We start from the raw sequence: 12,464 nt of genomic DNA, 5'->3' as shown, positions 1-12,464 counted from the left end.
TCTTCTTTTTTCCTTTCCTTATTTTACTTAGAGGCAGTGTCTTGCTCTGTCACTCAGGCTGAAATGCAGTGGTGTGATCATAGCTCCTTACAGCCTCCACTTCCCAGGCTCAGGTGATCCTCCTGCTTCAGCCTCCTGAGTAGCTAGGACCACAGGTGTATACCACCATGCCTAAATTTTTTTTAATAATGTAGAGACAGGATCTCATGATGTTGCTTAGGCTGGAGTGCAGGGGCAAGATCATAGTTTACTGCATACTTGACCTCCTGGGCTGAAGTGATTCTCCTGCCTTGGCCTCCCAAAGTGTTGATACTACAGGTGTAAGCCACCAAGCCTGGCCAATAAGGCTTTCTGAGGCTGGGCATGGTAGCTCATGCCTGCAATCCCAGCACTTTGGGAGGCTGAGGCGGGCAGATGGCTTGAGGCCCAGCGTTCGAGACCAGCCTGGCCAACATGGTGGAACCTTGTCTCTACTAAAAATACAAAAATTAGCCGGGCGTGGTGGCAGGTACCTGTAATCCCAGCAACTCAGGAGGCTGAGGCAGGAGAATCTCTTGAACCTGGGAGGTGGAGGTTACAGTGAGCCAAGACTGTGCCACTGCACTCCAGCCTGGGCGACAGAGCAAGATCCTGTCTCAAGGAAAAAAAAAAAAAGGTTTTCTAGGCTCCTACTCTGCGCCGGGTCCTGTGCTGACTGTGGGGACTCCCCTGGGGAAGATCCTACTGTAGCTTAGACCAGGGTATTGAACTCTGGTGGGGTGCAGGGGGTTGTGACTCTGCTACGGAGTTATTTGGTTCCTGCGTGCAGTGAGCTCTGAACCTTGTCCTGAAAGATTTGTGAGCTCTGGTTCAGAAAGGAAAGGTTCTGAGAAGCTCCCCAGAAGTTCCAAGGTGTATAAGTCTTTCCCCCTTCCCTGGGGCTACCTTGGGAGCCCGGGAAATGGTGGCTTCTGTGAACAGGTTCCTGGGCGCTATGGCTTTCAAGCTCCTTGGCAGTGAGACTGCTAGTTGGGGTGAAACTCTCCACCCCACCTACTCTGGTTAGGGAGGCGGGAGGCTATACAGGTAGTGAAGGTTTGGTCCCAGCCCGACCCAAAACCAGAGTACAGGCTTTTTGGAAGCAGGCACACTTGGGTTGGATATCTGGCTATGGTGCTTACTAGCTGTGCAACTTGGAGAAGTTATTTAACCTCATAGCCATAGCATTCTGTGAGAAATAAGAAAATTTCATTTTTCTTTTTTTTTCTTTTCTTTTCTTTTTTTTTTTTTTTGAGATGGGAGTCTCACTCTGTCGCCCAGGCTGGAGTGCAGTGGTGTGATCTTGGCTCACTGCAACCTCCGCCTCTTGGGTTCAAATGATTCTCCTGCCTCAGCCTCCCGAATAGCTGGGACTACAGGTATGTGCCACGACAACTGGCTAATTTTTTGTATTTTAGTAGAGACAGGGTTTCACCATGTTGGCCAGGCTGGCCTCGAACTCCTGACCTCAGGTGATCCACCTGCCTTGGCCTCCCAAAGTGCCAGGATTACAGGCGTGAGCCACCACGCCTGGCTACAACTTCAGTTTTCTTATTTCTTGTCTGAAAAATGTGGAGAATGGTATCTTCCTTGCAGAGAAGTTATTAAGATTAAATAAGGTATTAAATGTATGATGTAGGACCCAAAGTAGCCACTCAAAAAGGGGTCACCCTTCCCCCTATCCAGCCGCTGTTTGTGTGCTGTGATAAGCCCCAAGGCTGGGGTGGGGAGGGGACACCGTTAGGCACGGGGCCTGTGTTTCCATGCTCATGAGCTTGGCCCCTGTGTGCAGACTTTGCCTGTAAAATGGGACCAGCAGCACTGCACTTGGGTGCTGATGGAGGGACTAATAAGATGATACATCTATAAAACTATCTGCTCAGGCCGGGTGCAGGACTCATGCCCGTAATCCCAGGGCTTTGAGAGGCCGAGGTGGGAGATCACTTGAGCTCAGGAGTTAGAGACCAGCCTGGGCAAAATAGCAAAACCCCATCTCTACAGAAAAATACAAAAAATTAGCCAGGTGTGGTGGCATGCACCTGAAGCCCCAGCTACTCCTGAGGCTCAGATGGAAGGATTGGCTGAGCCTGGGAGTTCAAGGCTGCGGTGAGCTGAGATTTTGCCACTGCACTCCAGCCTGCGCGACAGAGCGAGACCCTTTCTCAAAAAACCGAAACCAAAACCAAAATCAGAAAACGAACAAACAAAAACTTTTTGGCTCAGCGCCTGGCACATGCTTTGTGCTCCACAGATGTGAGACATCATCCTTCTTAGCCTAGATTTGTCTCCATGTTTCTAAGGAATACTGTCTTCTGGCCTAGAAAGATGAGCTTCCAGGAGCAGTTGTGGTTTTTAGGGAAGTCACACAAGGCTCGTGGAATGCTGTGGCTACGAGGGTTCGGAATCCAAGTTCCTACTGGGTGGACCTGTTTTTCCAGGGAAGAGCAGTGTCCTGTGGCGTGTTGTTCTGGCAATCTTGTCATCAATCCTGGGTAAATGGTCAGCCTGAGATATTTTTTTTTTTTTTTGCGGGGGGACAGGGTCTTGCTCTGTCATGCCAGGCTGGAGTGCAGTGGCATGATCACAGCTCACTACAGCCTCAACCTCCTCAAGTGATTCTCTCCCCTCAGCCTCCTGAGTAGCTGGGATCACAGGCGCGCACCACCACGCCCGGCTAAGTTTTTCTATTTTTTGTAGAGACGCAATCTATGTTGCCCAGGCTGGTCTCAAACTCCTGGGCTCAAGCAATCCTCCCACCTTGGCCTCCCCAAATGCTGGGATTACAGGCCGTGCCCAGCCTAGCCTGAGATATTTTTAATTGCCTTTAGCCAGAGATATTCCTAATTCCCTTAAAGTGAAAGGATAAGAGGAAATAAAGCTTGCTTTTTTTTTTTTTTGAGGGGGCAAAAATTGACACCAAGTGTTACTCCCTGAGGGTTCCAGTGGAGAAGAAGGAAATCTACTTTTCCTGTTTAACCCCTGAGAAAAGAACGTAAAAAACTACGTTCTTGGTTAGGGATTTAACACATCCAGTGTTGGGAAGCTCTGTCGGGTATAACGGCAGGTTGGTCTGTACAAAGCATTTAGTGAAAGAACCAAAGCCTTGGAGAAGAAACTCAGTCTGTGTCTCTGCTCTGCCCCTCTGCCGTTGGCCTGCTGGGTGGGTGGCCTTTTTTTTTTTTTTTTGAGACGGAGTTTTGCTCTGTTGCCCAGGCTGGAGTACAATGGCACGATCTCAGCTCACTGTAACCTCCGCCTCCGGGGTTCAAGAGATTCTCCTGCCTCAGCCTCTAGAGTAGCTGGGATTACAGACATGTGCCACCACACCGGGCTAATTTTGTATTTTTAGTAGAGATGGGGTTTCACCATGTTGGCAAGGATGGTCTCGAACTCCTGAACTCAGATGATCTGCCCGCCTTGGCCTCCCAAAGTGCTGGGATTACAGGTGTGAACCACTGAGCCCGCCCCCGCTGGGTGATCTTAGACAAGCGACTTCATGCTAATTCTGAATGCTCACTTCTCCTTCATTTATTATTATTATTATCATTATTATTATTTTCTGTAGAGGCTGGGTCTCACTATGTTGCTGAGGCTGGTCTCGAACTCCTGGCCTCAAACCATCCTGCCTCAGCCTCCCCATGTAGTGGAGTTCCAGGCATGAGCCACTGTGCTCGGCCCCTTGCTTCTCCTTCCACCTGTTCCGTTGCTTATAAAATTCTTCTCTACTCCAATCCTCCTTTCAAGAGCCTGCTCATCTCATACCTCTTCCATGATATTTTTCCAGATCTCTGCAGCTCAAACTCATCTCTTGGATCCCATATTTGACTCAGCCCAGCCCGCTTTGTTGTGGAGTTATTTTTGAAAGGAAGCATTTGTTGAGTGTCTACTCTGGATTCAGACCTGGGATTCGTTTATTTTGTTGAGACTGAGTCTCGCTCTGTCACCCAGACTGGAGTGCAGTGGTATGATCATGGCTCACTGCAACCTCCACCTCACAGGTTCAGGCGATTCTCTTGCCTCAGCCTCCTGAGCAGCTGGGATTACAGGCGCTCACCACCACACCTGGCTAATTTTTGTATTTTTAGTAGAGACGGGGTTTTATCATGTTGGCCAGGCTGGTCTCGAACTCCTGGTCTCAAGTGATCCACCCGCCTTGGCCTCCCAAAGTGCTGGGATTACGGGCGTAAGCTACCGCACCCAGTCCAGACCTATAATTACTAAATTTTATTTAGTAAGTTTTGAGGTCCTACTGGTATTCTTCTTCTCTCCCTTCTCTATCTTTGCCACAGGTGTACCACTGAGTTTGCTAGTGCGAAAATGCACAAAAGAGGCGTCCCCACAATGATCGCAGACTACAGTGTGATAGGCATGTCTGTCAGAAGACCAGCAAGACAAGCAGCAAACTGAGAAACCCCAGGGGGTGTACCCTGGCCAGGGGGCAGTGACTGCCATGCAGCTGAGGCCTGTTGGGGGACTTGGGAAACAAACGTGGCCCCAGCAGGGCCAGGGAACATACTTTTGGAGCTGTTTTGTATAATTGGTAGCATCTATGCCCAGACGGTAACCTAGGGCTTTGCACGCGTCTGTATTATAGAAAGAGTTATCACACTTGCCCTAAAATGGATGTGAATTGCAGGAGACTTCAAAGTGCACGCATCTTTGTGGCTAGAAAGTAGAGATGGCATCTAGGCGTGGTGGCTCATGCCTGTAATCCCAGAACTTTGGGAGGCCGAGGTGGGTGGATCACTTGAGGTCACGAGTTTGAGACCAGTCTGCCCAACATGGTGAAACCCAGTCTCTACTAAAAATACAAAAAATTAGCCAGGCGTGGTGGTGGGCACCTATAATCCCAGCTATTCGGGAGGCTGCGGCAGGCAGGAAAATGGCTTGAACCTGGGAGGCAGAGGTTGCAGTGAGCCGAGATCGCGCCGCTGCACTCCAGCCTGGGTGACAGAGCAAGACTCTATCTCAGAAAAAAAAAAAAAAAAAAGAAAGAAAGAAAGTGGAAATGGGATAGCATGGCACCTGGCGAAGAGAAGCTTCAGGAAACCCCTGTCCACGTTTCTGTTCATTTCCTTCATTCTGCCTCATTATTGTTGAAGTTTCCTTCCAAGTAGAGGGACCTCCACTGTTCTAACTGCTGGCCTCCCTCTGCCTCTGTTTTGATCTGATTGCTAAATTTGGAATGAAGAAACTGGCTGTGCAGCTCCTGGACTTTCTTTTTTTGAGACAGCGTCTGGCTCTATCACCCAGACTGGAGTGCAGTGGTGTGATCTCGGCTCACTGCAACCTCCACCTTCTGGGCTCAAGCGATCCTCCCACCTCAGCCTCCTGAGTAGCTGGGGCTGTAGGTGAGTGTTACCATGCCTGGCTAATCCTGGATTTTGTCCTTGTGGGAGGTAGCTGGAACACAGGGAGGCCTGTGCGGGGCCAGGGCTGCCATTGTGGGGAAGTTTGCCTGGGTCTAGGGTCCACGTAGCAGGTGCGCTCAGCTCTCACAATGAGCAGCATCTTGTGACTTTGCCTTTATGGGCAATAAAGGTGTGATTTGGGCTCCGACCTAATATTTTAGTTTCCCAATTTGTTCAGAGCCTGGGTGGTTTACTGGGCCCCTTCAGGAACTCCAGTGGACCTTATGGGGGAGGGAGGGCCCAGTGAGAGACACAACTTCCCCTCCAGCCTGACTGTGACTTTGTACTGCCCACGACTGTGTCATGTGCACAGCTGGGAGGGCCCCATTGCCATCAGCCACACCTACGTATGGTCACCTTGGTTGAACCAGGAGCACCTACCCCAATGTTATCGTGCCCTAGGGACAATGGGAAGCAGCACCTGAGATGGTCAATGGCAAGGCACTAGCTTAGGGATCTCCATCAGGGCCCTGGAATTCTTGGTTTTTAGCAATAGAGAGTATGGTTATAGCTATGATCAGCAACTCAAGATCCTTCAGTGGGTTTCCTCGATCTACTCCAAACACTTCATCCCAGTGCACTTTGTTCTACCAAGAGAGCACTGGGCCCTGACCTCCTTAGCCCCTCTGAGTTCTATATTTTTCATCTGTAGAATGAAGAGAACTGGCCGGGTGTGGTAGCTCACGCCTGTAATCCCAGCACTTTGGGAGGCCAAGGCAGGTGGATCACTTGAGGTCAGGAGTTTGAGACCAGCCTGGCCAACATGATGAAACCCGTCTCTACTAAAAATACAAAAATTAGCCAGGCGTGGTGGTGCACACCTGTAGTCTCAGCTACTCAGGAGGCTGAGGCAGGAGAATAGCTTGAACCTGGGAGAAGGAGGTTGCAGTAAGCCGAGATCGTGCCATTGCACTCCAACCTGGGCGACACAGCAAGACTCCGTCTCAAAAAAAAAAAAAAAAAAAAAAAAGAATGACGAGAATATTGTATCTCATATACATTTGTGAGCTGTGAGGATTAAGTGATATAACTCGGTGAAACACTTAGCTCAGAATCTGAGATCTAGAAGATGCTCAATCTGTCCTCATTAACTCATGAACTTTCCCAAATGCAAAGGTCTTAAATGACTTCATTTATTTAATTACAGAACTAATCAAACTAATTTGGAAGATAACACGGCAGAAGACCCCGAGAAAGCACTGCAAAATCACTAAGAAATAAAAGTTCAGGCCAGGTGCGGTGGCTCATGCCTATAATCACAAGGGTTTGGGAGGCTGAGGTAGGAAGACTGCTTGAGGCCAGGAGTTTGAGACCAGCTTGGGCAACAGAGCGAGGCCCCTGTCTCTATAAAAAATCAGCAGGCATGGTGGTGCATTGGCATCCTAGCTACTCAGGAGGCTGATGTGGGAGGACTGCCTGAGCCCAGGAGTTCGAGGCTGCAGTAAGCTATGATTGCACCTCTTCACTCTAGCCTGGGTGACACAGCAAGCCCTTGTCTCTGAAAATAAATAAATATGAATATAAATATATATAAACTAAACCACAAAAGTTTCACTCCTTTTGAACCATGAATGCCTACACTCTCCCTTATTAAATGATGTAATCAAGAGGTGATTTTCTTTCTGGGTCATGGCAGATACCACCTGTTTCTAACTATGTGACAGTGACGGGAAGGGACGTGGCCTTACATCTCTGGAGTTAAAACCTCCAATAACACCTAAGGAACTGCCGGGCACGGTGGCTCACGCCTGTAATCCCAGCACTTTGTGGGGCCGAGGTGGGCAGATCACCTGAGGTCAGGATGTTTGAGACAAGGCTGACCAACATAGTGAAACCCCGTCTCTACTAAAAATACAAAAATTAGCCACGCTTGGTGGTGCATGCCTGTAATCCCAGCTACTTGGGAGGCTGAGGCAGGAGAATCGCTTAAACCCAGGAGGAGGAGGTTGCAGTGAGCAGAGATTGCGCCAATGCACTCTAGCCTGGGCAACAAGAGTGAAACTCCGTCTCAAAAGAAAAGAAAAGAAAAAAAAAACCTATGGGATCAAGGAACGGACCAATCACCGAGCTCCCAGCGCCTCCCCCCGCGACCCCCGCTTCCAGCCTCACCCTTGTGCGCCATGGCGGCCTCGGGACAGATCAACCCCTTCCCCTGGGCCCACCGGCGCTCCCTGCGAGCCAGCCGTACCTGTAGTTGTGGAACCAGTTGATGACGGTGCTGGTTTTCAGGTTGAGCTGGGTGGCGAGGTCTTCGATGGTTTTTGGTGACGGGTATGGCTTTTGCTGATACGCTCGTTTCAGCGCCTCCTTCTCCTCGGGAGCCAGCACCACCCGGGGTTTCTTCAGCTGGTGCTGGGGCTGGGGGCTGGCGCCCTGGCTGTACTCGGTGCCGACAGACGGCGGTTCGCAGGGCTGGCTGTCACTGACTGAGCTGTGCCGCCGCTTCATGTAGGCTGCGGAGGAAGAGATGGCAGACTGAGGTCAGGCCCAGCTGGGACAGCAGCCCAAATCCCTGGTCCCAGACGGCACAGTGCCGGCTTGCAGGACTTTGCATAGAGCATCTCAAAACACCAAGATGAGGCTGGGCACGGTGGCTCATGCCTGTAATCCAAGCACTTTGGGAGGCCGAGGCGGGCAGATCACTTGATGTCAGGAGTTCAAGACCAGCCTGGCCAATATGGTGAAACCCCGTCTCTACTAAAAGTACAAAAATCAGCTGGGCGTGGTGGTGTGCGCCTGTAATCCCAGCTACTAGGGATGCTGAGGCAGAATTGCATGAACCTGGGAGGTGGAGGTTGCAGTGAGCCCTGATGGTGCCACTGCACTCCAGCCTGAGTAACAGAGCAAGATTCCGTCTCAAACAAAACAAAAGAAACAACACTAAGATGAGAGCCATTCTGTTACCAGCACACGCTCATCAAGGACCTGCTCTGACGGAATGTGAGGTCCTCACCTGTCCCTGCACAACTTAACAGTTTAGTAGGGGAGGCAGCGAAGTATCCAGAGAGATGTTCCCAGCAGACTGAAAAGTGGGGTGGGGTAAGTAAGTGCAAGGGACGATGGGGATACTGAGAAGAATTCCTCAGCCAGACCTGGGTGTGGGCGGCAAGCCACCCAGGTGCCGAGGCAAGAGACCGAGGGCACGAGCTGTTCCAGTATAATAAAATATATAAAATAAGAATAGTTATACCAGATATAGATCTTAGATATGATTATATATGAATATCATTAATCATTAGTTGGTAGCAATTACTCTTTATTCCAATATTATAATAATCCCCGCTCTATAACCATAACCTAGGAAAAACCAGGCCATACAGAGATAGGAGCTGAGGGGACATAGTGAGGAGTGACCAGAAGACAAGAGTGCGAGCCTTCTGTTATGCCCAGACAGGGCCACCAGAGGGCTCCTTGGTCTAGTGGTAATGCCAGCGTCTGGGAAGACGCCCGTTGCCAGGTGGACCATGGTCTAGCGGTAGCCTCAGTGTCAAGGAAAAACACCCGCTACTTAGCAGACCAGGAAAGGGAGTCTCCCTTTCCCCGGGGGAGTTTAGAGAAGACTCTACCCCTCCACCTCTTGTGGAGGGCCTGACATCAGTCAGGCTCGCCCGCAGTTATCCGGAGGCCTAACCGTCTCCCTGTCATGCTGTGCTTCAGTGGTCATGCTCCTCATCCGCCTTCATGTTCCATCCTGTACACCTGGCTCTGCCTTCTAGACAGCAGTAGCAAATTAGTGAAAGTACTAAAGGTCTCTAATAATGGTGTAAGTTGTTTCTCTCTTTGTCTCCTCTCTCTCTCTCTGCCTTAGCTGCCAGGCAGGGAAGAGCCCCCTGTCCAGTGGACACATGACCCACGTGGCCTTAGCTATGATTGAAGATGGCTCACTCTCCTTATCCTGCCCCTTTGTCTTGTATCCAATAAATATCAGTGCAGCCTGGCATTTGGGGCCACTACCGGTCTCCGTGACTTGGTGGTAGTGGTCCCTGGGGCCCAGCTGCCTTTTCTTTTATCTCTTTTGTCTTGTGTCTTTATTTCTACACTCTCTCATCTCCGCACATGGGGAGAGACCCACCGACCCCGTGGGGCTGGTCCCTACACCTGGGGAGGGGGAAGGGGAAGTTGCCTAGAAGAGATGATGTTTAAACTGAATCTTGAAGGACATCGCCGGGCGTGGTGGCTCTTGCCTATAATCTCTGCACTTTGGGAAGCTGAGGTGGGAGGATTGCTTGAGTCTAGGAGTTTGAGACCAGCCTGGAGAACATAGCGAGACCCTGTCTCAAAAAAATTTTTTAAATTAGCCAGGTGTGGTGGCATGCACCTGTAGTCCCAGCTACTCGGGTAGCTGAGACGGGAGGATCACTTGAGCCCAGAACACCGAGGCTGCAGCAGTGAGCTATGATTGCATCACTGCCCTCCAGCCTGGGCGACAGAGACCCTATCTCTAAAAAAAAAAAAAAATAAAATAAACAACTTAGGCAAGAGATTTCCTTAATTAACTTGCCATTTTGTCATGAGAACTCAGAAGCAATTGAGAAGGTAAATCTTCCCCACAGAAAACCCAAACAGTGGAGTCAAAGCCGCTGGATCCAGAGAAAGGAGTTAGATGGTCCAACCATGGGGACTCCCTCCAGTTCCCTTCTAGGGGACAGACGACTGACCAGGGACTGGCGGGGGGCTAGAGAAGGCCTCTCTAGGGAGCAGCCCTCGTGGCCGGCACCCCCAGGAGTGAAGAGAAGGCCACGGGACCACAGCGGCTTTGGAGACTGGGGCACCTTTGGAAAGATCTGGGCCCCGCAGAAACAGTAACTCATTTGTAACACAAGAGGGCGCCACGAGCCTGTGCAGAGGGAAAGATGGGAGGCCTGGGAAGCCCTGGAGATGTATTTGCAGGGACTAAAGTCCTTTCCTAAGGGCCCCAGGGTGAGAAACACAGCAGGGAGCTGGGTTGTCAGGGCCTCCTCCCTCCTAAGAGCTGAGGGCTGCCTCCTGGCGAGTGCAAGAAGCTTGACGCTGCTCGGGTGAGGGGATAACGGGAAACTCTGCACAGATACATTGGGTTCATGACAGCATTCTCTCTACTTTTGTTTATGTTGGAGATTTCCCATAATAAGACGTTGAAAGGGCCAGGCGCAGTGGCTCATGCCTGTAATCCCAGCGCTTTGGGAGGCCGAGATGGGAGGACTGCTTGAGGCCAGGAGTTCAAGATCAGCCTGGGCAATATAGCGAGACTTTAAAAAACAAAAAAACAAAACGAAAAATAAGTTGAAAACTTTTGGGGGGGCAATGTGGCACCAGGCCTCTGCAGCTTACAGCACTGCCTGGGGCTGCCCAAGAGGCGTGGCCTACCTCAGACCCTTAGACTACAGGCCCAAGGGCAGGCCAGAGCCCGCTAGAGGGGCCCTGAATGGGGCAGAGGCCACCACCTGGGCAGGTCATCAGTGGGCAGCAGCAGTGCCCTTGGGTCATCCTAGGGGGGCAGCTCGCAGCACAGAGGCAGCGGACGTATATTTAAGAGCATCTGCTTTGAAATCTGACAGCCCTGAGTGTGAATTCCCGCTCCCTACTGATAGGAGCTATTGAAATCTGCTAGGCTGCATGAAGCCCTGAGCTTCATATTTCCTGGATAAGGACATCTAAGCAGAGTCATGTGGATGGAGAGCAGTCTTAGTGCAATGCCTGGCAAACAGGGCAGTTCTCAGAAAATAGAAGCCTCTATTATTATAAAGGAACCCCCATAGGGTTCCTGGAGGAGGCACCAGACACTCTTTTTCCTTCAGCAGCCCTTTCCCGGGTTGGGTGAGAACGGTGATGCTTGGCTGGAATTTCTGGGTGAATTAAGAACTGACAGGCCTGGGTTCCGTACCTGGCTCAGATGCTCTGTGTGTGTGTGTGGGGGGGGGGGGGGGGGGGGTGGGCTGGGGCAGAGCCACTCAAGGGCCTGGGATGCCCTTTTTTTTTTTTTTTTGAGATGGGGTCTCACTGTGCTGCCCAGGCTGGAGTGCAGTGGTGTCATCTCTGCTCACTACAACCTCCTCCACCTCCCGGGTTCAAGCGATTCTCCTGCCTCAGTCTCCCAAGTAGCTGGGATTACGGGTGTGCACCACCATGCCTGGCTGATTTTTGTATTTTTCAGTAGAGATGGGGTTTCACTATGTTGCTGAGGCTGGTCTCGAACTCTAGACGTCAAGTGACCCACCTGCCTCAGACTCCCAAAGTGTTGGGATTACAGACGTGAGCCACTGCGCCCGACCCCTGGGATGCCCACTCTTAGTTAAGGTCCTCTGCATTAGCTGATCAGGGAGGCTGCCGCTTCTTATGGTCAGATCAGCAGCAGCTGGTTCCCAGTCTCTGCCTCTAAGGGATGCAGTTCAGCTGCCCAGTGAGCTCCCAGCACCATGGGTGACCTGAGGACTGAGGGTGCTCGAGGGGCGGACTCACTGGCGAGGACCAGCGCTTAGAAACTGTAAACCACAAGGCACAGCACATCTGGCTTTAGGCATTTTTCTTATGCTGTAGCCTACAGGCTGCAAGAAGAACGCGAATCCACATTTGAGATGACATGTGGGTGCAAGTGGGGTTATTCCTCTAGGGAGGCCAAATCCCCAGAGGCTGGGAAATAACAGCAAGAGAGAGATCTGTTGTGGCAGGAGTTTGCTCTGTCACTTTCCAGGCCGAGTGACCTTGGTGGAGGCACCGAACCTCTCTGAACCTCTGTTTCCTGATCTACAAAATGCATCTTTTTTTTTTTTTTTGAGATAGGGTCATGGTCTGTCACCCAGGCTGTAGTGCGGTGGCTCCATCTCTGTTCACCGCCTGCAGGGTTCAAGCGGTTCTTGTGCCTCAGCCTCCCAAGCAGTTGGGATTACAGAAGCGCACGCCACCATGCTTGGCTATTTTTTTTTTTTTTTTTTTTTGGTAGTGAGGGGGTTTTGTCATGTTGGCCAGGCTGGTCTTGAACTCCTGACCTCAAGTGATCCGCCTGCCTCAGCCTCCCAAAGTGCTGAGATTACAGGCGTGAGCCGCCGTGCCCGGCCT

At 51.0% G+C, this 12,464-nt stretch overlaps 1 protein-coding gene across 6 annotated transcripts in view; it reads right to left on the bottom strand.

Moving 5' to 3' along the window:
- CUX1 (cut like homeobox 1) overlaps positions 1-12,464 on the bottom strand; it is a 474,797-nt gene that overhangs the window by 37,377 nt on the left and 424,956 nt on the right. For 3 of the 6 annotated variants that reach the window (XM_030796742.1, XM_030796738.1, XM_030796737.1), the window contains one exon: positions 7,618-7,882. The exons of the other annotated variants lie outside the window; for them this stretch is intronic. In XM_030796742.1, coding sequence (XP_030652602.1) covers positions 7,618-7,882 — 265 coding nt within the window. The remainder of the gene's footprint in view (positions 1-7,617; positions 7,883-12,464) is intronic. 6 annotated transcript variants of the gene reach the window in all.

The sequence above is a fragment of the Nomascus leucogenys genome, chromosome 17 (assembly GCF_006542625.1).
Source record: "Nomascus leucogenys isolate Asia chromosome 17, Asia_NLE_v1, whole genome shotgun sequence".
NCBI classification, from domain to species: domain Eukaryota; kingdom Metazoa; phylum Chordata; class Mammalia; order Primates; family Hylobatidae; genus Nomascus; species Nomascus leucogenys.
The sequence above is the reverse complement of the archived record's forward strand: the minus strand, read 5'-3'. Positions and strand labels throughout refer to the sequence as shown.